Source organism: Mytilus californianus, unplaced genomic scaffold (assembly GCF_021869535.1).
Source record: "Mytilus californianus isolate M0D057914Y unplaced genomic scaffold, xbMytCali1.0.p SCAF_3, whole genome shotgun sequence".
Taxonomy (NCBI): domain Eukaryota; kingdom Metazoa; phylum Mollusca; class Bivalvia; order Mytilida; family Mytilidae; genus Mytilus; species Mytilus californianus.
Genome location: NW_026262679.1, coordinates 127,122,056 through 127,148,349, shown reverse-complemented (window position 1 = coordinate 127,148,349; position 26,294 = coordinate 127,122,056). Strand labels below are relative to the sequence as shown.

The following is a 26,294-nucleotide window of genomic DNA, read 5'->3' as shown; positions in this document are numbered from 1 at the left end:
GTAAAACAGTATACCCCCACTTTTTTTAAAGCGGGGGTATAATAAGAGATAAACTTTGATGACTATTAAATACTTACCATGAAAAGCCAAGACCTTTTACAATCTGTCCAGCTATTCCGGGTCCTGAAGGAAAGATATGTAACGATAAGATGTATATGTTGGACTATTTCAAGGTTAAAAGTGCGATACATTTTTGAAGTTCTAATCGTCATCTCATATATCTGTGTATGTAGTTAAGTAGTAGTGAAACCTATAATACAGTGTACCTCAGCTGCTAAGGCAAAAGATAATACAGAAAAGATTTTTATAAACAACGAATTTTATATTTCAATTTTTAGCTCACCTATCCGAAAGGCCAAGTGAGCTTTTCTCATCACTTGGCGTCCGTCGTCTGTCGTCATCATCGTTAACTTTTACAAAAATCTTCTCCTCTGAATCAACTGGGCCAAATTTAACCAAACTTGGCCACAATCATTATTGTGGTATCTAGTTTAAAATATGTGTCCGGTGACCCCGCCCGCCAACCAAGATGGCCGACATGGCAAAAAATAGAACATAGGGGTAAAATTCAAGTTTTGTCTATTATTTAGAAAACTGTTATAAATAGAGAAATTCTGTCAAGGGCAAAAGTGTTCAGAATGTTGAGGTCTACCAATTGTTCATTGACGTCAAAACTCAGGCGACTTCTGATAGGAGTTATTTCCCTTAAATGACAAATGTTACCATATTCATTCATTTTTGCCTTTAATCTTGAACCCTATAACAGATGGAGAGAAACTTTAAGTTGCAAAAATGATCAGCAAACCAACATTTACGAATAAGTATGCATGGTTGAAATCGTCAGTCGACTCCTAGAGTTATTGCACTTTGATGACAATTTATACCTATTTTTTGCGTTTTTGCCTTATATCTTAAAATTATAATAGAAAGATAGAAACTTAAATAAGCAAAAATTATCAGCAAGACAAGATCTACATTTAAGACCATATGGAGGAAATTTTCCTACGACCCCTTATTGGAGTTACTAAGTTGCCCTTTAATGACGATTTTTATAAATTTGTTTTGCATTTTGCCTTAGATGATAAAAATTATAATAGATAAATAGAAACTTTAGATAATAAAAATGATCAGCAAGGCAAGAGCCACAAACAAGTCAAATTTTTCCGATATAGTTAGTAGACTGTCACGTTTCATAGGAGTGATTGCCCTTAAATGAGGATTTTTTTACCCTCTTTTGTGTTTTGAGAAAAAAACAAAGAAGATAGAGAGAAAATAAACAGACAAAATGATCAGCAATACAAGATCAACAAAAAAGAAATTTTTGTCATGAACTCTATTCTTGTCTACCATGTTGAGAGAGTCCATTGTTGATTATGAACATATACCTAGGTGAGCGACACAGGCTCTAAGAACCTCTAGTTTTGTTTGTTTAAACATGATTAAACGAAAAGTATTTGTCCAACTGTGTTCACTTATGAAATATCCAATATTATTATTAACTCGAATAATTCAAGCCCTTTCTGTGTCCGATTTTCTCCCACACGAGGGCTTGAACTCCTTATGATCATTGGCCACGTCGCCTGCTCTCTGTGAGAGAGAGCCAATCGGCGGCGATCAGGATAATGAGTCTGCGCAACTGTCTTGTAATTGTCTTACCAAACACGTGTGTTGAATTAACACAAATCCGATAATAATTAATTAACATCAATTAACATCAGTTTACATCATTTAACATCAATTAACATCCGGAACTCCTCCTTCTTTAGCTGCCAACTTAAATAAAAATTCCCATATTGCATAGCGGTGTGAATTTTCCGGTTGACGGTCTTAATCGAGGAAGACGTTCAGGCGTTAATGTAGCCTTCGTAGATCAGCGGAATATAACGACTGAATTATTCGGGTTATATTATTATATACAGTAATACACTTGAATTAACAATAGAAACACAGTGATCCAATGGTGAATGGTGTTTTTGTCGGTTTTAATGGAAAAAATTATCGTGAAAGAATAAGTAACGGCGGACAAGTATTGAGATCGGATTGTGAATACAATTAAATGCTATCCAATTGCAAAATATATGGGGAAATCTGTTGTATTGTCAAAAGGCTGGGAAAATCCGAAAAAGAATTATGTCTGTCAAAATGGTTCAAAATTATGATAAGTATCGGAAAAAAATCAAAATAGTTCAATGTTTATACAAAACTACAAAAGGTAGATAGCTCATCAACATTTCAATGACATCAACAATGTAAACAGACTTGATTTTTTTCATAGTATAAATGGCTAAATGACTATTCTCTGAACATTTGGTCAAAAAACTTATTTGGCATATATTTTCAAAAGTTCACATCATAATGAACATGCGTACTAAGTTTTTCATGTTTAAAAAAAATGTCTTGTTGATTTGACCACAGCTTCATGGTAAACTACCTTACCTGCATGATCATCACGTGACAAACGGACGCGCGCACAGATAGGAACACATAATGCTACCTACTATCGTAGGCGGGCCATACAAATTATATCCTTAACTTTTTACCTATAATCTCCCAAAAGATTTTTAAATGCAATTTCACTGTAATTGTCTTTACCTAGTCCATACGCTAGACATACTGAAAGTTGGTTAATGGCATACACACATCCATACATGGCTACATGACGAGTGTCTACTAGCAAGGCTAACAATGGCACTATCGCTGCATCTATTATACCTAAAAGATATATGATTCTTTCAAACTATCATCTCTTTTTAACTCTAATGAGATACATATTCACTATTGTCGAAGACCGTATGCTGATATATGTCTCTTGGTTGTTAGGTTGCTGTCTTATTAACGCTCATATTATAAATATAAGAATTTAATGTACGAAAGTAAAAGTTTTTTTTCTTTTCCTAGAAGTACACGATAGTGAGAGTGTATCGGAAAGTCTAAGGGAGATAACTTAGAACAATTTTCTTGAAAGGATATTTCGTCACGCCATTTGGTAGAATTTATCCTTCAGCTGCATTTATGAGTAGATGGAAGTTTATGAAATGTAAAACAATTTTCATTATATATTATAATTATTGAAAGCGTATTTCTGGACTTGGAAACGGTTTATCTCTTGTATCTCCTGGAAAAGAATATTACGGTCGAAACTTTCGACAAAGAGATGGTAGATACCAAAGGAGTTTAAAAAATACAGACATCACCACGACAAAAAAGAAAACTGCGGAAAGAAAGCGGCATGGTATATGGAATCTAGGTTTGGCAAATATGAAATGCAATAGAACCCACGCTGACATTGCTTGTTAATAAAAAGTTTCCTAAATATGTTGTGGAAAACTGTAATATTCTTTAAATTGAAATCAAAATGATATATTTACCTAGTCCTAATCCAAATCCAAAATGAGGGACAATTAAATGTGGCAGCGTTGTGGCAAAGGGAATCTGAAATGATAACACTGAAAGTAAAAGGCTATGTATCTGCTGTACGAGCTTCCATCTGCAGTATTATGAGCTGCGTGTGTACTAAAAAATTGGTAAGCATCTCATTATAATTCGTCTTAGCAAAAGAAAAACTTGACGCATTTCATTATGGCTTGCTTTAAATGGTGCATATTTTATCTATAATCTTGAGACAGTGGATTTCGTATTGAATTTTTATTTTACAAATACAAAAATCAGTTGAGTGGCTATATAGTATTCAAAGCTTACAATGAGTCCATTAGAATTGTTTTAGAAACAGATATTAAACATCATAAAGACCTTCAGACTATTAATTGGTACTTAATGATATCAAACAAATACCGATTAACAACAAACACACCATACTGACTATCCATCATAAAGACCTGCAGACTATTAACTAGTACTTACTGATATCAAACAAAATTTAACACCGATTAACAACAAACACACCATACTGACTGTCCATCATAAATACCTGCAGACTATTAACTAGTACTAACTGATATCAAACAAATACTGATTAACAACAAACACACCATACTGACTATCCATCATAAAGACCTGCAGACTATTAACTAGTACTTACTGATATCAAACAAACACCGATTAACAACAAACACACTATACCGACTATCCATCATAAAGACCTGCAGACTATTAACTAGTACTTACTGATATCAAACAAATACCAATTAACAACAAACACACCATACTGACTATCCATCTGAAAATAATCATATTCACACTTTTAGAAGAAAGATGGGTCATTGAAGTCAATTGAGAGCCACTATCTGAGAGCTGTATGAAAAAAACTATTTTTAGTCTACAACCAATTCGGAAAATTTTTTAAGTTTTGCATATAACTTTTGTTTTACGATCCGCAGAACTAATATATCCTTCTCGGCGTCTGTCGCATTGACCTTTGGTTGAAACAAATGTAAAAGTTATGTCCGGTGTTTGTATAGGAGTTATTACTTTATTTTTGATTTTTTTTATGTTGTTGATAGATTTTATTGGAATTGTTGTGTTTATTTAGCATATAACATTACATGATTATAGAATAAGCTTATAATGTGCGAGCATTCTTTGAAATGCTATTGTTTATTATTGTTTCTGTACGTACTATTGTTTTTGTAATCTATATTATACGTTATACTAAAGTACTTTTTTTACTCTGAGAGTGCTGATCCAACTGGATAAATCATGTATTAGAAAAGTCAAGATGACAAAGGCTTTTCCAAGTAAAATATATCTGGAACAATTGTATCTATTCAGCTGAATTAAGAATGAAGGTAAACAACTTCATGATGTGAAAAAGACACGATTAAGAAATGTTGAAGGAATAGAATAAGAATCGTGATTTTTGGGGTTGATTAAAAATAATAATTTTTAATTATTAATGATTAATTGAATTCATCTTTTCTAAATCAAGTAGAATACCTTCCCATTTTTAAAGCTAGATTCCCGAAGAAGTTTGTTCCTATCACGTAACCGGCACTATCTGGGATAAATAACACAGCTAAAAAAGAAAAGAATAAAACGATTATTGTAATAAGACATTTTGCACTACGTAACTTTTCTCCGACTTAAACTTTTGATCTTGGTCGTACCCGACGAAGCTTATTCCTGAAACACGGGTCGTCCGCATTGAAATCGGTATATAAGTTTTAACTACGGCTGAACCGGGGCTGTTAGTGCAAGAGAGGACTATTCTCTAGCAGCATGTGCTTTCGCATTGGTATGCAACATTTTATCTGTAAACTTCTAGTTTATAATTCATGTTTAAACAATACTAAAGTATTCACTCATCTTATCAATGAAACGAAGACGAATACCATTCTTGGACCAATTAAAAATGTTAATTAAATCCACCTGGTTTTATACACTTATGGATTTTAGCGCAATTAATGGACATTTCAGGAAATATTTGCCGTATCTCTTATTTTGTAAGTGATTAAAGTGTTTAACCAGTTTTTAAGCCTGGCAAGTTTGGGTCAACTTTGATCAACATCCGAGTCTTTGCTTTACGAAAGAAAAAAAATTCCTATATATTTTGAATATGTGCATTCTGACTTGGTAAATAATTGCAATAGTAGATACATGTAGTCCTTTCACTAATCAGACCATTAGGGACAAGATGCACATATTGACTTGTTTTATCTTACCTAGCTCCCATTTTTCAACATCCATTGTATCAAGAACCCAAATAGGTACAGTTGCTTCTACTGTTGAAATAGACATAGTAGCTAACATAATTATACCTGTAAACATTAAAACAGTAAATAACGGTCAAAGATACTAAGATAAATACAGAATTGAACATTTGATAGACGTTTCAATAGAAATAATCTCTTTCTAAGTATGCAAGTAACGTACAGCATTTTGTGTTATGTGCTGATAGAGCTCTTTTTGCTTAAAAAGTGTGCTTCATCACTTGCTTTTGAATATGAAAGTTTGTGACACCACGAGGTATATGTTTCGAACAATAGAAAATACAGATTTTGTGAAATGTAAACTTGTATTTTTTTTCAAAAGTGACATATTAATATTAGAATTAGCTCTCGAAGATAACACTGCGATGCACACAAAAGTTCAGACATTCTGTTAAAATACAAAATCAATGTTTAATGGTTCTAAGGCGTTCTTAAATTGAATACCTAGATGAAAATACAGGTACTTGGCGATATGATTAAAATGTGGATATCAAAGAACGTCATCGACATTATAATATACAGAAATGGTATAAACTTACATGCTCCAACTAATATGTATGGGTCTCTTAGAAGGACTGTAATTGTTGATCCGTGATAACTTCTCTGAAAGTAAAAGGAAAATATTATTAAAGTATTGCTACTTCAAATTTATTTTTAGGTTGCGGAAAACATTGAATCAATGATTATTCATAAGCGACTGCGTAGAGTTACAGCGATAATAGTAGCAATATTGAAGATCTTACGGTATCAGTTTTATGATTGGTAGTTGTTTGCTTTAAAGTCTAGTAAAAATATGTCATGCATTATTAATTACCAATCAATATATCATTGAGAGAGGATTTTGCAAAGTGTGTTGACCGGGGTGAATTAAGGGCGTGAATTTAGAAAAAATAAGTAATATATATATATGGATAGGGACAGAAATTTTGCTTTACGGACCCCTTAAACAGCCGTTGCAAAGGTTCTTGAGTGGACGGAGATCATGGTAATTTCCTTTCACGAGGCGTCGGGATTAAAGTCCCATTCCGACCAAACGTGGCTGTGTATGTATACATCCCGCATACTAAAACGGACGCCCTCTCAGCATTAGCCTTATTTTTGCAACAAATACGTTCATGTACGATATTTCTACACACAAGTCAATCCTTCGATTGATATTTATTGAAAATATTTCATTAAAGTAAAAACAACTACTTAATAAAAGATTGACTGATTGTTGACAGTGTAACATCCTCGGGGAAAATAATCATGAATTTCCTCGACTGTTTACTCGAAAAAGGAGAAATATGATATGGCATAATCTTGCATTAAATCGTACCTTTTCTAAAAGCACTGGTTTACATACAAGGATGATAAAGGCTGAAACACACAAAAAAATACTTAAAAATCATCAAGATCAAAAGTTGTAAGGATAATACTACAATACATTACAATACAATACAATAAACGACACTACAGTATGGTACCATTATATGTGTTTCATATTGATTTTTAAAAGATGAGATTTTTATTCAGCCAATTATACTTGTGCATTACTATTTCATACATGATTTTAAGACTTATAAAAGAACACTCAGCCCTGATACACCAAGAGGTTCAACATACAATTACAAAAAAAAAAGGACAAAACATTACAAAACCAATAACAAATTAGAAAAAAAAAAACAAGTTAACAAAAATTATTACTTAATTCATGATGACAAATTTTTATAAAAACAAATTAAACAGATTAAACTACTTAGTTCAGAATCTTGATTTTAAGTATACATTGTATTTGTAAATGTGTTTACAAATCCTTTCCGATTACACTCTTAAATATTTAAATACTAGTACCCGTATTTGGAAAGCTTTTCTTGACCATTGATATCTAATCCATTTATATTTTGTTCTTAATTTCGATCTGATGAGTCAAGCCTTTTTCAACTCATGTTTACTGGAGTCTTTACTGTTTTTTTCTTTATGATGTGTTGTTACACAATGTAAGTGAGAGGGTTGAGCGATCACAGACATGTATAACCCCGCCACATTCTTTATGGGTCTGTCCCAAGCCAGTCTAGTGGTTGTCTTTGGTTGCCGTCTTTCATAATTATGTTTCGTTTAATGGTAATAGCTTACAGTACGACCGTTTGTTTTCTATATTGAAAGGTTTCAGTGTGTTATCCTGGAGCCTTTTATAGCTTACAATATGGAATGGGTTTTGGCTTATTGTTGAAAAACCGGACAGTGACTGGTAGGCTTTTGATCTTTTTTTGGTAGGTAGTTGTCTTATTGGCAACCTTACCACATCTTCTTCTTTTTAAATTGCCAAGGATGAAAAATATAAATAATTTTACCATTCTTACGAAGATATGGAGTCCTATTTATTTGTTTTTTATAAAAGAATTACCACCCGATTTCCCGAATCCTTAAAGTCGTTTTACAAGCCACAAATGAACATATATATACTTGCCAATATCAAGAACAACAAATACCAAGATCAATAAAAATGGTGCACTCGATCCTACATAGAAGTAAAGCAAACTTCCAAATGGGTATCCAACTGAAAGGGAATAGAGATAATATACTCCAAGATGTTATGTTAGTGGCATAAGTATGGAAAAGGTGATACCAATTGTCCTCAAAAGAATGGGAGAAACATTATCATATGACACAGAAAAAAAATTAAATAGTAAGGCTGAACGTTCTTCTGTAAATCTACTACAATCATCACATCCTGGTAGACACGATAGTCGCTGTTTATGCTGTGAATGAATATATTTGAATTGACAGGTGACACAGTGTTTGCTTAAAAGCTTTTTTAATTTGACTAGAAAAGAAAGTTCATCAAGGGACATAAAATGGTTCATCCGGTTTGCGAGTGTATAGACTAAATTGATAAGGGAAACGTCTAAAATGAGAAATTAAACCTAAGTATCTTATGAACGAAATTAAAGTTGTTTACTTGCATGTTTTATGAAGGACTACATGATTACTGCAGCTATAGCTTATCCTTCAAGTAAGCGCTTGTTCACTAACAGCCGACCAGATTATGTAAAAACATAAGAAAGTCAAGTTTTCGTTTTTGTTAGGACCACTCAAATCTTGGGACTGGTTACAATAGGGTGACCAAAAATCATCTTTTGGCCGTTTGTTTCTTTATTTACAATTAATATAGCTAATCACGAATTCATGGTTCATCTAGATATATATTAAGCAAACTAAAGTTTTATAAAACTTTTCCCAGAAATATAATGCAGCGATTAATATAAGAATTTATCAGCACTTTTGCACATTGACTCGTATATCTCCTAAATTTAATTTTGTCTAATACACATGAGTTGGAGTTTGACCGCTGTGTTGTAGTTGTCATCACTTACTCAACACTCCGACTGCTATTCCTGCCATTGCTGTACCCATTACACGACTTCTCTCGCCGTCCTCGTGATATCTCTCAGCCAATAAACTCATACCTGAAATGAGTGAGATATCAGTTGTTATAAGATAAGAACAACTGAAATACCCGTTGATATTATCATTCATAAAATGCTGATTTCATGTAGATATTTATCTGTTTTAGATTAAATGCAGAAACATTAGCTCAGTGCAGACACAATTAATAAATACCAAAGATCTCAAACCAACTTTGCCACAATTTCTTATCCACAAAATATCATTGTACAATGTATATAAAAGAGAGGCGAAAGATACCAAAGGGACATTCAAACTCATAAGTCGAAAATAAACTGACAACGACATGGCTAAATAAGAAAAAAGACAAACAGACAAACAATAATTCACAAAACACAACATAGAAAACTGAAGACTGAGCAACACGATCCCCACCAAAATTGAGGGTGATCTCAGGTGCTCCGGAAGGGTAAGTAGATCCTGCTCCACATGTGACACCCGTCGTGTTGCTCATGTTGGTACAAACCCGGTAATAAGTCTAATTCGGTAGGTTACATTCAGGAAAAGGGGACGGGATTGTAGTTTACGACATTATGAACATATCCGCTATCATCTGTGAAACGGATATTCCGTAACGGTCAACTAACTCGTGACGGCGTCCGTAAAATTTACGAAGGGATGATTTCAACTTCACCAATTGGAACTCTTGGTTTAATAGCTTCCTTGTGAGTAGCAACCCTTTATCAAGGAAATCATGATAGGAAATACAAGCCCTGGAGTATCGTATCAACTTGGAGATATATACTCCGTATGCAGGCGCTGCTGGAATGTTGCTACATAAAAATGGAAAGTTCACAATTGGGAAGCTGAAATCATCTCTTTTGTCATAAATTTTTGTTTTCAACCGACCCTCATTGTCAATTTCTAAATGTAAGTCAAGATATGAGGCAGACTTAACTGTATCTGTTGTATCCTTTATCTCAAGTTCGATGGGATAGATGCGTTCAACATAGCTACCAAATTTTTAATTATTTAGTGAGAGAACATCATCTATGTAGCGGAAAGTAAAGTTAAAAAATACTGCTAACTTCTTTTCTTTCTTCCTGTTTGAAGTCAGCCTCATATGAATAAAGGAACAAGTCGGCAAGAAGAGGGGCATAATTGGTTCCCATGGGAATGTCGATTGTTTGTTAAAAAACACCTCCTTCAAACGTAACAAATATGTTGTCAATCAAGAAATCAAGCATCTTGATAATGTCAGTTTCAGAGATTTTTTTGGTTAGAATCAGAGTGATTTTTTACAAAGTAGGATTTATCCCTCCCTAAGACAAGATATTTTTCTACGTTGCCAATTCTTTTTTATGAAACAAAGCAGGACCAACTCTTTCGATTTGGCTTTTAGTTTGGAATGGAGAATACTTTGTGTAAAGTGTAGAAAAGTCAAATGTTTAAATACTATTGCAAGATGAAAGAGTCTTAGATTGTATGTACTCTAAAAGATCTTTGGAATGTTTTAGTATCCACATCTGATTCACGCCACCTCTAGAATCTGTAGTTTCACAATAACTTTGAAGCCTGGCTTTGATTTCTGATAAAATTGATGTTAATAATTTGGAACGAGGTTTCGTGGAACACTTGGAAGACCCAGCAATATACTGTTGTTTGTAAGGACACTTATGTAGTTTAGGTATCCAATACAGTGATGGAAGATCCAGTTTTCATCTTTGGTTGAAATTCCAAAGAAACACAGAACAGAACTATGATTATCCAGGATTTCCTCTTTAGTAAGTGTCGTGGGATATATGTTGAGTTTCCAAGTGAATTGTCAATACCTAATTCATTTATCAAGCAGTTTATGCATTTGTGATTTACACACAAAAACGATATTGTTTAGGGCTTTATCTGCGGGGACAACATATTTGTCATGGAGGTAGGAAAATGTACGTGCATGATGTTATAATGTCTTTTGTAATATAAGATAAGATCGAGTAGGTTAATCTTAAATAATTTCAAGCGACTAAACAAAGTAAGCATTTACTCTCAAAGACGTAATTTAATTCTTGACAAACATATTACTCACATTACATTAAGTTTCGCACTCGCATTATATTTAGAGAATATCATTATATTTAGAGAATATCATTATATTTAGAGAATATCATTATATTTAGAGAATATCTGAGAATATACCTGCAACATTAGTAGCTGATGATCCTAGGCCGTGCATTCCTCTAGCAATCAATAAACCGGCTACCGAAGAGGAAATGGAATAAACTGATCCAATAGAAAATACCAAAATAAATGGTCAAACTAGTTTTATCGTTATCAAAAGTGGAAAATACAATGACACAATAAAAATGTGTGGTCAATGAAAATTAGACAAACTAAAATGATAAGAACGGTGACATTTAGAAAAGTAGAAAAAAATAATACAAAATGTTTAAAAAACTTTTTAAGAGTTGTGTTACCTTACGGTATATAACAAATACGATTTTTTGTTTTCTTTGTTACTTAGATACGATAACGTAACCATGTGTCCGCTTCTCTACCTGAAGGGCCATGTGTCCGCTACTCTACCTGAAGAGTTACGTTTTCGTATCTATTTGGTACTGTATAAAGGAGATGTGCGATTTGGGACGTGAGAAAACGGGGGAATTTCGGGAAATCAAAGTTTTAAAATGACAACAAGTAGAAAAACATGTTCACAGAGTTGTCCTTCCTACAACCAAGGTGAAAATCTTACAATTGAAAGTTGTGCCGTTATATAGTTATTAGTCTCCTTACCATAAGGAATTTAACATTGTAAACCCCAGATTTTGTCACAAAATTTAGATATATATGCCATAAGAACTGTGAAGCCCGAATGACACTGGCAAACGCTCTGTAATTTGTATCTTGCCAGACAGTTATAGTGGCTCTGTGTGTGTAACTTAATCCTAAAGATGCTTCAAGGTAACTGAATCTACTATTTAGGTGATTCGCGTCTGAACAATCACTTATCCAGCTGACAATGAAAGACGGATAATCGAGCTGACAATGAAAGACGGATAATCATAGAAACAGACGTACAAACAAATAAACACCAAGGAAAATTCAAGCTTGGGCAGACTCTATAAAAACAAACATTGGTATCGGATGCTTCGGAAGGGTGAGCATATCCTATTGTCCATAAATTTGTAACATGTGTGATATGAAACATAATCTAGACGTTCCGCTTACATTTAAACCATAGATTATCTGTATAAATTTTATTACATACCCAAAGAAGAAATGCCGATTATGATAGTTCCTCCGAGCAGCACAATGTTATTTCCAAATCTACAATAAATAAGATAAACATTTCATCATGATAGTTCCTCCGAGCAGCTCAATCATCGTGACTTGGAACAGGCACATAAAGTATGTGAATGGGTTAAATATGTTTGTGATCGCTCAATCATCCCCCTAACGTGGGACAATTGTGTAACAGCACAACATAAGAACAATTTGTCAGAAACATGACTAAACGCAATAGAACAGTACGAAGCATAAAAAACAACTAGCATAAAAATAGACAAAAAGCACTGGCTCGCAGTTTCTGAAAGCTAGTTCAAAGTCAATTACAACTATGATAAATAAATCATGTTCTCCCAGACTTTAGTCAACTTCAGTGTATGAATAGCCACCTCACCGAGATATAGTCGTTTGTGCTGGTGTGGCATAAAACAACCATCAATCAATCAATCAATCAATCAATTAGAATAAACATTAAAACATTGAAAAAGTAATTAAACGACGGATATATGATGTATGAAAGGTCGTCAAGTTTATTTACTTATTCCTTATTCCTCAGTATTCCATGGGGTCTGTAATATATGATGAAGGGAACTGTACGCAACAATTTGGTTACTTAGTATGATGTACTTAACGATCAAAAGCCAACATACTTACAAGATGAACATCATTTACAGTAAATACTAGTCTAATACTTACGAGTTGGCTAAATATCCAGTCAAAGGGTTAAAAACAATCTGAACTAAAGCCTTTACTGCTAATATCCATCCTATTTTACTGTTCTCTGTCGCTGGATTAAATGACAACTCAAACAGTCTTTTTGCAAAGCTAATGCTTGAAAAACTTGTACTTGGTGCATCTGTTGTCATATTGAGGCTAATGTTTACAGTTTGCTCGTCGCCTGACAGACACCTTTTAACCATTAGTTCACTCATGCTAGTATTTGTAGTGGAATGATTTTGTACATTCAAACAGTCCTCCATCATCTGTTCATCTTGGATTACAAGCATCTCGGGTATTATGGGTACTTCAAACAAACAAAATTGACTTTAGAACTATAGAATAAAATTCGTAAGGGTTCCGCGGAACCCAGTGTCTCGCCTACTTTTTCTGTTAATCGCAGACTCAACAAAAATGAGGAAGTAAATCAATAAAAATATTCCTCTTGATACTATCTTTTGATTGTAAGAAGCTTCTGTCCAAGTTTGGTAAAATTCTAGGATAGTTTATGATTTAAAATAACTGTTTAAAAACTTTAACTGCAGACTGAATGTAATGTTAACTGGAAGAAAACAAAATTTCCTTCTAGATACTAGCATTTGATCATAAACAAGCTTCTGTCCAAGTTTGGTACAAATCCAAAATAGTATAAGAAAGTTATTAAAATTTTAAAAACTTTAACCACAGAGTGAATATGTTGTTTCCTGGCAGAAAATCGAAGTCCATTTAAAAGTAATATACGGAAAAAATGGATTTATATTTTTACAAAATTTCCTTCTAGATACTAGCTTTTGATCATAAACAAGCTTCTGTCCAAGTTTGGTACAAATCCAAATTAGTATAAGAAAGTTATTAAAATTTTAAAAACTTTAACCACAGAGTGAATGTGTTGTTTCCTGGCAGAAAATCTAAGTCCATTTATAAGTAAAATAAGGAAAAAATGGATTTATTTTTTTACAAAATTTACTTCTAGATACTATCTTATGATCATAAACAAGCTTCTGTCCAAGTTTGGTACAAACCCAGGATAGTTTAAGAAAGTTATTAAAATTTTAAAAACTTTAACCACAGAGTGAATGTAATATTTACCGGCAGAAAAACTAAGTCCATTTATAAGTAAAATACGGAAAAAATGGAATTTTATTTTTACAAAATTTACTTCTGGATACTATCTAATGATCATAAACAAGCTTCTGTCCAAGTTTGGTAGAAATCCAGGATAGTTTAAGAAAGTTATTAAAATTTCAAAAACTTTAACCACAGAGTGAATATTTGTGGACGCCGCAGACGACAACGACGACGACGACGACGACGACGCCGACGGAATGTAGGATCGCTATGTCTCGCTTTTTCGACTAAAGTCGAAGGCTCGACAAAAAGCAGGAAAAGATCCGTATCTAATGCTAAGTTACCAATATAAGTAGAGGACCAAAGGTTCTATAGTGAAATCAATCGATTGTTAATACTGTGTGTAATACGATTTTTTTCAATATTGGGTGCCTATAGAAACGCAACATATTATTTTTCAAGGCACTTAAGTCCCTTTTGGAATAAAATGTTCCTTCAATGCATTCCTCAAATATTTTGCTACTTATAATTTAAACGAAAATCGAAAAGCTTTAAAAACTAATTACAATCGAATGCATACATCTAGTTTAAAGAAGTCTTCAAAGTTTTAGAACGAATGGTCAACTTCCAAAGAAGATCCGTCGCTTTGAATTTTATTCAATAGAGCAAAAACATCATCATGATAGTAGCGTTTCTATTTACAATCAATATATATTCTTAGCTTTATCATGTTAATTTAAATTAAGTTATAATTCTAAATATAGAGGATGGGTAAAATACCTATGACCATCTTTCGGCTGTGCTGGATGTATAAATACGCAGCCACGTTAGATCGGAAAGGGATGGGGAAAGTGCCATGATGATTACACATCTAACATCTTTATATGACACCCGAATATAACGTAAACAGAGTCGTCCACACATATATAGAAGAATCAACCTTAATCGTAGTTGTCAAAAGAAACTTTGTTTTTTCCGAATCGAGTTTCTCTTCCCGCTTCGTTTTTTTTTATAAATTTGTGGGTTATTCTACCCTCTCGATTTTTGGCGTATTTGAAGTATTATTTTTACTTAGAATTAATGCAATATTGGTACTTTACACTCATGTAAACCAATCTTATGAACAAAATTGTTGACATAACCCAATATCAGTATACCAATTTTCAAGGTATATAGACAACTTTTGTTATTTAACCATATGATTAAATGCTAGGAAGATATTTAAGATTTTAGTCTAGTTTTTGCAATTCAAAATTCACCAGACGGGCTGTATAACAAATTTTCTCTCTCCAGCTTTTCTCTTCTATTGATCTGCCAATGTTTAACAAACTGACACTGAAATAATCACACTTAATCATTTAAGGCATTTAACAATTTTATAAGGAAATCCCAAATTATTTTCTCAGTTGTGAAAAAAAATACATTTGACAAGTATATTAAGATATTAATCAGGCGATTTCATGGAAGAACAAACGTCTTAATAGTATTTTCAGGAATATTGAGTGTTGGCGATCTCATTTATGACGACTGAAATAAATCAATTCTTTCTAAATATAATTTTCTTTCGTTCTTGTTTAATGAATGATAGGTGTCCTTTAGTTAAGATGTGAAGAGGGAAGGTTGGAATGGGTACACCCCCCACTAAGACAAACAATCATATATCATATCATATACCTCTTATATCCTTGTTATTATCAGAAGTCCGCTACTTGCCTAATAATGGACTTCTGATTTTATCTAGACTCCGGGCGCTTCAAAGTAGAGATTATGATATGCTGCAGACGCTGTAAATAATTTACTCTTGGCGCTTTAGAGCTTATGGTATGGTGGAGATACTGTATATAATTGATGAAGACCATGTGCTAGCCGATAAATGACTTTTCTATTTTCTATGTGTTGTGGAGTTGTAGTCTCTTTGACATTGGATCCTTTTATTCATATTAAAATAGAAATTCCATCGCCTTCATTGTTGTTCCAGCCAACATCTCCTATAATAATCAAATCCTTGTCCCCTCACGTGTCCTAGAACTGAGGTTTGAAATTATCCGAGATTTATCTATCCATTGTACATTACTGTCTACCATTGTACTTACCAATGTACATACGAATACTGTTTACTATTGTACTTACATTTGTAACAATGCTGTTTACAATTGTACTATCCAATACTCTTTACAATTGTACTAACCAATACTGTTTTTTATAATTGTACTAACCAATGCTGTTTACAATTGTACTAAGCAATGATGTTTACAATTGTACTAAGCAATGCTGTTTACAATTGTACTAACCAATGCTGTTTACAATTGTACTATCCAATACTGTTTACAATTGTACTATCCAATATTGTTTACAATTGTACTAACCAATGCTGTTTACAATTGTACTAACCAATACTGTTTACAATTGTACTAACCAATGCTGTTTACAATTGTACTAACCAATACTGTTTACAATTATACTATCCAATATTGTTTACAATTGTACTAACCAATGCTGTTTACAATTGTACTTACCAATGTACTTACCAATACTGTTTACAATTGTACTTACCAATACAACTTATCAGTAAATTGTCAATAATATTGGTACAAAAAACAATAGCGACAATAAACTTTCGGTCTTCTTTTATGTTATTAAGGTACTTTACAATTCTTTCCATTTTAGAACCAGAATAATCTGCAATAAAGTAAAAATATCAAGATAATACATAGAGATTATACCACACTGCTCGGTCTATATCGGTATTTATCCACTGGTAATATTTTTTTAAAACTTTTAAAAAGACCCCAGGGATTACTGGAGTATAGAAATATGGTCATATTGATCTTCTTCCGTTCGGCAGTAAAATCCTTGCCAAAGTGTGACGTCCCTTTGGCTGTTCCGTATTCGCAGCCACATCTGGTCAGAATGAGGACGTTTGATCCGATGCCTCGTGTAGAGAGTGTGCAACGCTATCTGCACTGAAAAAAAAATCATTTAAGGGTCCGAAGGTGGACAGTTGCAAGGCAACATTTCTGATCCTATCTAACATACCCTAATTTTCAGTTGCAGTTAGATTTTCCTCTGCTTCATCCCGCTTTGCAGAACCTACCTATTGTATTTATTGTTAATTTCTTCTCGTCCCTATATGCATGAAACGTTTGCTACTGGACATGAAGCAAACAACATTAACCAATCATCAAACTGTAAAATGCTCGGGGAGATGCACTTTCTATGTAATGAGTGATAGGGGTGATCCGCTGGAATAGGTCACTATGCCAAGCTTCATGATGTATATGAGAAGGTCGAGGTGAAATATATGACGGTTAGGTATACTGGATGTCTCAACTTCTCATCCCTACCATAAAAGTTTTGAAATGGTCCTCCGAGGGTTTACCGAGCATTTCATTTTTTTAAAGGCTGATGGAGTTATAAATGTCAGGCAATATAAAACGTTGCGTTATTTTGGTTTACAAATACAGGGTGTTGCCTAGTTATGGGATAAAAAGTCAAAGTCGAAGATAGGCAAGATACTCACCGAAACGATCCAAACCGATTTACAAATACATGATTATCGGTCACAATTGTAATCTATTGAACAGTGCTATCAAACAAGCAGAGTGGTGTTATCTATTGAACAGTGATATCAAACAAGCAGAATGGTGTTATCTGTCGAACAGTGCTATCAAACAAGCAGAGTGGTGTAATCTATTGAACAGTGCTATCAAACAAGCAGAGTGATGTAATCTATTGAACAGTGCTATCAAACAAGCAGAGTCGTGTAATCTAATGAACAGTGATATCAAACAAGCATAGTGGTGTAATCTATTGAACAGTTCTATCAGACAAGCAGAGCGGTGTAATCTATTGAACAGTGCTATCGAACAAGCAGAGTGATGTAATCTATTGAACAGTGCTATCAAACAAGCAAAGTGATGTAATCTAATGAACCGTGCTATCATTTAAGCAGAGTGTTGTAATCTATTGAACAGTGCTATCAAACAAGCAGAGTGAAAATAATTTGTAACATACAACCTGCTCAACCCTATGAGACATAAACAAAGGAATAAAAGTTTGACGCAGCAGACATTCGGGAATACAAAATTGTAACAAAAGGCAGACTTTGCACGTACCAATTTATCTTTTTTTAATGAAAATATGCGTTCATTAATGTGTGGAAACATGGTCCATTTCTCCACAGGAAATAAAAAAAAAATCACCAGTTTCTATTCTGGACACGGTCTTATATATAATTCATTTTCCTACTTCTCAACCACGAATCAATTAAAGTTTAAAACAGATTTAAGAAGTCTTTCCTAATGCCGTATAAACAATATATCAGGAGGAGAAGACGCAAAATAATAAACAATAAAAAAACCTCTTAAACAATCATCTTTTTGGGGGAGGGGGGCAATCTTCGATATCGTATTTTCGTCGATGTCTTTGTATTGACATAAAATTTGCGAAATCTTTGGTTATGTCATGGTAAATTGCCGGATGAAAATGAGGGTGTAAGAAATATTTCTTACCAGATCTAAAGCTGAGAAAATTGACATTTTTCAAACAATTTTTATAAATATGGAAATTAGGTTTTCTTTTGATTTTTAGGTAGATAGTAATCGCTTATCAAGTTCAATCATAACGAGTCTTAATATGTATTTATCAAATTTTGTCACCTGCTCCTTGATTTAGTTGTTTTTTCTTTTTTATTTGAAAACAAATAAATAAACACGTACAGCAATACAATGCAAGGAATGAAAATAATACATTGTAGCAAGCATGCAAAAATAATCAACTTACCAAAAGAAGATACGTCCCTGCTAGAAATCTTGGAAAGTAATGAAAACAGAATCATTTAAATATTTTACACCCGATTTAATGTCATAATGGAATCTAAGAGGACAAATGTGGTTATAACATATTTAATCAATCGTCAAAATAATTATAAATGGGTGTTATAAATGATATATTCAATACCGAATGCAACTGTACAAAACTGACCATAGCATGAATAATCTGACCGAAAGTTATCTCATTACATCAACGCCATTTTATGTTAAAAATGATTGATTGTGTTATATGATCACGAAACAAAATTTTAAAAAAATCCAGAAAATATATTTGAAACTGTCGAGCAGAAACTTAAAATACATATTTTCATAAAAACAATAATCTATAACATTACTTCAGTATGTTTTCAACTTCACTTTCAACTGTATACATAAGTATTTCACCTCCTCTACGTACGTATGTTAACAGTCGTAACACGGCGGTTGTCACTAGTGGAGCAGAAACCGATGATCTTTCCAAAGTTCACCACTGGTTTTTATGTGGGGTTCGCGTTGTTTAATATCAAGTGTTCTGTTATTGTTTTGTTGACTGTTGATTGTCATCTTGCCGTTTTCCTTTTGGCCATTGTGGTGTCTGCGATTCTCTTGCTTTCATCGCCCCTTTTTCATTAGAAATAAAGATAGGGTTTTGCGATATATTTATGAAAACTTACGAAGACAATTCATATGATGAATTTCTTGTAAAAAGCGAAATAGTGAATAGTCAATTTTCCAGTCCTGGATCTTTGATGGTGTATAGAAAATGGCTGCCGCCAATAGTGTCTAGTGACAATCAAATTTATCAGACAAAAATAAGATAATTTTAACTGCAACTAGAGAAAAAGGCTTATTTTGTAGTATGAGAAAAAACCCTTCGAAATGGTAAAATATTGACACTTCACGTTCCAAAACAATCTAGTAAAACTCTCGTGTTGATGAATTGTGCATTTCTTATCTAGAAAAATATACATGACATACTAGACGTCGGACATTAAGCAGCTAATATAGCCAAAAGTAAAATAACAAACTCCAAGGAAACATCAAAAAGGAAAGTTCCTTATCAAACGACCTTTGGTGGCATGAGTATGACCATTCGGGGTGAAATATGCTGATTATTGCTAATCAAGTATAAAATAAAATTTAAAAAAAATGATTGTTAGCTTAGGTCTTACTGTCGAATGTAAATAGGTCTTATTTCTATACCAAACTTTCTCTTGTAGTACGGGTGGTTTAAAACAAATGCAAATTTTGAAAATTAACCATTTCCCTATTTTATTACGTAATAAATGAAAAACCTTTGGGAAGAAATAAACGTTGCATGGTTTCAACTATCCGGTGAATTCAGTCAGTTCTTGTCATTGCACTCTGAATGTATCAAGTGCTAAGCATAGATAAAGTAAAGTAATGTATCAAGTGCTAAGCATAGGCCAAGTTAGGTAATGGAGCTCTCAATAAAAGTACAAACACATTATAAATTGGTTTTAAATTATTATTATAAAGAAATATATGCACTATTATTACATAGCATTAAATTGTATATAAATATATGTAACTAAAACAGACTATGTCTATTATTCAACAATTATTAACAATTAAATCAATCGAACAAACGGACGGACTTCTTTGGTTTACTCTTCTGACCAACAGACCATGACTTGGACTTTACCCGGAAGTGACGTAGATCGGAGGCATGACTCTTATCAAGCATTGGCAGGTAGCCTTCCGCAGTACATAGTTCCTGAAAAAGGGAAAAATATAATGTATGTTGTAAAATGTATCCAATAATTGTCTCGATATAAGTATGTACGACTTGCCAGACGGAGCTTATAAAATACTTAATCAGTGCTCAAGACCATGCAAAAATTTAGCTTTACTAACAATTGTTCCAAATGCAAAGAGTTTTTTTTTTTTGTTTTTTTTTCTTTAATCAAACCCTTCATCGTAATCAAAATATTCAGACATATCTTCTAAAGGATCATGAAAAAATTGCATAGATTTTCTTGGTGTAAGTTTGTATATTCACATTGCCTAAGGCTAAAGTTTTCAGTCATATTTATATGTGAAGTATCATCCATGTGTATGATGGGTTTTTGTTTTATTTTAATTTTGTTTTAATTTTTGGTGTTTGCATAGCTCGTTTATTGCCTTCTGGGCTATCTTTACTCGGGAACCAGTTTAGTATCTTATAATTCATAATTCCTCTACTTTTCATTATATCCGTCTTGGAATGGCCAGTCCAAAACACGTCAAGTATCAAGACTGACTGCCGGACCGTAGAGGACTCATTAAACTGTTATATTTTTTAAAAATCACATTTAACTAAAATTATGTACAGTATACATTTAGAAAAAAATATATTTAATACTGTATGTAAACTTAAATTACCGGGTATGTCTGATAGAAGGATTTGTAACCGCCTTGTAGAAGGTAGATCTCTGGGTAAAACAGATGTGGGTAGTTATCAGCGTTGGTCTCTCGGTCTTTCTGTCGCAGATTGCGGCACCTATAAAGAGAGAAAAAAGACAATCTATAAAAGAAAATTACAATTTGAAAACCAATGTTCTATATAATGTACCAGTAACTAATCTAAACATATCTTATGTTTTGCAAAAAAATGCTTGTGGATGTAATAATCAACGAAGACGTTACCAAAAAGTGAAAGCTATTGATCAGAAAATACGATCGTTTTTTTTTAAACCCACTCCGAATAAACGAATGTCCTCCCCATAACAATACATCGACAAAAACTTTAGAAAAAAATGCTTCTTTTGGGGAAAAACTATTTTTCGAATGGAAAGTTAAACCAACTGTAAGAGGTGAATTTAAATTTCTAAAGGAATAAGAAATCAAAAGATGTAGGTTTGCAGGGAGGTAATTAGCTGCTGGTCAATGCAGAGAGTCACAATTAAGTAGCAAATACATTCATAAATACTAAATTGAAAACTTGAAAAGTCTACGTCTAATTGTATAGTATGTAAATGATACTTACATAGCTGGACCTCTTTCAATGGAGAACTCACAATGAAAGATCAACACAGTAGGTGATGTGTCGGTAAACAGACGGCTCATATCTTCTGGCTTAAACATGTTGTCTGCATTCTACAATGTTAATTTGTCATTTTACGATAGGACAGAACATGAGGAACAACTCACACATACAAAACAAATCATATGAAAACTCTAAGCAAGCTTTTTTATCATTTGAAGAATTAGTGTTAATAGAATATTTTTGATATTCTCTGTTGAAATGATTCAATTTTTTTAAGTGTCGAAGCGATTTAGAATTTGACATATTTAATAGACATTTGTTTATTAATTGTAGGAGACGGTATGTTGACCTTTAGATGTCATTTGTGTATTGTGTATTTTCACTAAAAACTTGCATGTTTTACGATAATAATTGTATTATGATGTTTATGTATCTTGCCTGACTAGGGCCCATGATTGGTTCATAAAATAATGTCTAATGTCTAATGTCCTATGGTTTTTCGTCTCGTTTTGAGTTGCTGTCTCATTGAGGCATACCCCACATCTTTTTTTAAACATAACCAACGAATTAAATTAAACTTAAAAAAACTATAATGGTGAAAACTAATAAACCACGGCGCTCTGATAGCTTTGTATTGACTTCTGATGTATGCCCAGCATATATCCTGTTATATTTGCCTCCAGACCACGAACGGTTTAGCTATATAATATATAGGAGCAATATATTTTTTTCACAGTACATGTATTACTTATATCTTTGTATATATTTATGTATGTACATTTTTGTAAGAACTGCCATTGGTATGTCTACCTGAACAGGAACGTATATGGATACATTGTACAAATAAAACTTACAATAATATGTCCACCTTGAAACTCGTACGGATATCTGCAGTCAATGATGGAATAGCTACCAATGTTGTGTGAACCTCTAATGACGTCAGCTAGCTGTTACAAAAAAAAAAAAACATAGTAAATTATTATTAGGGTAAAATGTGCCTACTCATAAAAACTGTGACCACACACCAAAAACATCGTATGATAAGCAACTAGTCTTTTTATTATAATAGATAATTAAATGTTTGATCGATAGATTCAATGATTGCTAGTTGATTAATGTCCAGTAGCAAATATGTAATACAAGATTGTGAATATGTAAGACTATTATCATTAAATGTACTTTAATTATGGAGAACAAAAAATAGAACCAACATTCATTTTGTGAACTTCACATAGCATATACTTTTAATACAATGTTATCAGTCTTGTTTCTAGAGTGTAGGAATTAAATCGTCAAGTACCATGTTGTCACATCATGTGTTTGGTTTTTTTTTTCTTTATTGTTGTTTTTGTTTTTGTTTTTTGTTTGTTTTGTTTTGTTTTTTTTTTTTTTGGGGGGGGGGGGGGGGGGGGGTAAAAAGTGGGTTGTGTGTTTGTGGCCTTGTCTCGATAACATAAGAAGAAAGAAACTGACATAGGACTAACAGGAATGTATTGGTCCCAAAACTGATCCCCAAATAATGGTTCTAGTAATTAAAACTATTTTAAATTATTTATTTATATTTACCGTATCTGCTGAGATACATTTGATGTCATGGCGGGAATCAAACACCGTGGGCAGACGACAGTTTCTGGAACCGTCACCAATCATATCACCATCAGTTATAGGATCAGTAGCTTGGGCCTAGAAGATAAATAATAGATTAGATTATTTTGTTTAAAAATTGTTGTTATTTGAAACTGCATATACTATCATGAATCAATAGTTCTTTAAAAAAAGAATCAGCATTAAGATTAAAGAAGAACTTAAACTTTGGAAAAAATAGATTAATATGAAAACAGACGAGTATTTTAACTCATGCAGTCTTGTTCATAGCTGAATACGTTTTTATTTTCGATTTTATCTATTTTCTAGTATATTTGTTTTTTATGTTCTACAGTGAGACATAATGTTCATAAAAGTTTGTACTTTTTGACATTTTTAGTCGTTGAATATTACATTTATTCCCCATTTATACATGGATTCAACGTAAAATTTCCAAATTCTGTCATTTAGACGCTGTGGTAAACGCAACACAAAACGAAATTTCGATGAGACGAAGCCTAATTTTGTTATTTCAGTTTTTAAAATCTGTGTTGTTATATTCATTCGACAAATAGTCTAAAATCAAATTATTTAATAACGATACTTACCTCCGACTTAGCAGCTATAAGATCATGGCTCTGTTTGCTGTAGGTACCAGTTTCTGGAGAGAACCTCCTCTGACGTTTCTGTGATATAGCTGTTTGCTTGACTGGTGAAATGGCGCCATCCTAATGAGAAAGTAAAAAGACTATTACTGCATGAACTTCAAGCATAAGAAAATAGGTAACTGTTATATTTTTAAAACTTAAACTCAGTAAGTTGGCTTGATTGTTGTTCTTTTCAACATAATGATCGATTTTTTTATTCTTTAGTTTTTTTATTCAATCAGAGCGCTTTCTCTGTCCTTGAAATCTTCCCATGTCTGTCATTTATTTTCATTTTTTGAATGGTATTATTTAAGTTAGTCGTGTCTTTGACTTTTTTATATTTTTTTTTTTGGGGGGGGGGGGGGGGGGTAATATTTGCTCTTTATTTTATTCACTATTTCACAAAAAAAAATTGCAAACGGACTTAGCGTATTGATAATTGGTTGTTAGGTAACGGTGTTTTCAAAGTTTCAAAGTATAGTTGGGAATAAGGATTTTTATAGTAAAAATCTTTAGTATTAACAAGTTTTATTTAGTTTTTTTTTATGGTTTTGTGAACTTGATTCTACATTACAAATTGCTTTTGTTTTGTTTCCTGTATATTTCAAATATTTGAAAGGCTAAATAATTTCAGACAACGTTGAAGTCGGTGTTTTACCATTATCTTGAGAACATTATATAGTAGTATCTTAATACTTACATTTCTGAAATCAAAGTCCATTCCAAGACCAGAATCATCATCATCAAATAAAGCTGCCATCATGTCGTCACACTTTTGAAAGAAACTATCACATGGAAGATCCATAACGGCTGGTCTTAACTTGAAGAAACTATGGAAAAACACAAAACACAAAGAATGACAAACAGAAATAAAAAAAATAATGTAAAAGCTTCTGGTTAGTAAATTAAACAAAATATATAAAAAAAAATATTCTCCCCATATCTCAAATAAAAAAAAAAAAGAAAAATGGTAAAAAAAATATTAGGTGCCAAAGTGATTAACCAAATGCCGAAATGACTTTAAATAGGTGCCGATTTGATCGTATGCCGATTTGACCGGGTGCCGATTTGACTTTTTCTATAGGTGCCGATTTGACCAGGTGCCGATTTGACTTGTACCCGACAGACGGACAGAATATTTTATTATAGTGTCACCACATACCAATATAATACAATATCATACATCATAACATCAGTAAAAAAAATACGAAAACACATTTTAATCTGAGTTAAAATTTCGGTATCAAGCCACAACTGACTTATGAGACACTTTGATTTAAAGACTTATTCTAGACATTCATTAAAAATGAATAAATCAAAGTAAAGCTTTTACAGTAAAAGAAACATACTGTACACCATATTTCCTGCGATTAAACAGAAAACATCAAGATTTCTCTAAAAATGGTTGTATAGAGTCATGTGACATCAAAAAAAAATTTGTCATCATGATTATAATCGTTAAAATTTGGGTTATAATTGCACTTGCTTTCAAAAATAAATCATATCGCAAACCTGAATAAAATTCATAATGCATAAGAAACTGATCAGATGTTTAAAAAATTCTTCGTAGGAATCTTTTATCATTATTTGCGTTCGTTTTTGTTTTTTCAATCATCGGCTATTTTTCCGGTTGCATCTTATATAAAGTAAAGGTTAGCGACAATTCGATAGAAAAACAGGTTATTGTATCGCTTTTTTCAAGTTCTTGAAATTTGATACCGTCTGGGCTAAGACATATGTGTCTCTGCTAGGACCAATAAAAATTAAAGAATATAATTTATTAGAAATTATTTGACAATTGTATCATGTTGTTTTTGAATAACTAATTTACCTTTATTTAAAAGCTTAACATATCAAAAATATTTAACCTTATCACGGCAATTTATAGGGAACAAATGAAAAAAACAAAGCTGTGTCTTAATTCGGTCCTCACAGTTGGAATCGCCATGTCTTTAAAACCTTACTCTTTTACGATAATCTAGGCAGTTTATAATAACGATGATAATTGTTTCATATTGCCGCTTGGTAATAGCATGGAACCAGAATTAATGAATTACTTATTTTATGCTTCTTAAGACTCAAGACTAGATTCTTGCCCTTTTCCACTTGGTGGTTCACATTTATTGGAGAAAATTTAATATTTTGTAAC

The 26,294-nt window shown here is 32.7% G+C and overlaps 1 protein-coding gene across 1 annotated transcript; it reads right to left on the bottom strand.

The window, feature by feature from the left end:
* Positions 1-73: 73 nt before the first annotated feature.
* LOC127733756 (synaptic vesicular amine transporter-like) lies at positions 74-24,950 on the bottom strand. Its single transcript, XM_052243071.1, has 19 exons — positions 24,846-24,950; positions 24,107-24,226; positions 21,915-22,024; positions 21,311-21,428; positions 20,558-20,663; positions 16,668-16,793; positions 13,300-13,353; positions 13,026-13,227; positions 11,244-11,284; positions 9,023-9,115; positions 8,116-8,205; positions 6,985-7,025; positions 6,206-6,269; positions 5,619-5,714; positions 4,894-4,972; positions 4,126-4,177; positions 3,369-3,432; positions 2,593-2,712; positions 74-123 (listed from the first exon to the last, which is right to left on the bottom strand). The coding sequence occupies exons 1-19, from the start codon at positions 24,948-24,950 to the stop codon at positions 74-76; spliced, it is 1,731 nt and encodes a 576-aa protein (XP_052099031.1).
* Positions 24,951-26,294: the final 1,344 nt, after the last annotated feature.

Coding starts and splice junctions, on each gene's coding strand:
- LOC127733756 (XM_052243071.1), bottom strand. CDS start 24,950: ATGGATCTTCCATGTGATAGTTTCTTTCAAAAGTGTGACGACATGATG. Junction 13,354..16,667: donor TTTACTGATAAGTTGTATTG/GTAAGTACAATT, acceptor GTTTGTTTGAAG/TACCCATAATACCCGAGATG. Junction 6,270..6,984: donor AACCAGTGCTTTTAGAAAAG/GTACGATTTAAT, acceptor TTTTACTTTCAG/AGAAGTTATCACGGATCAAC.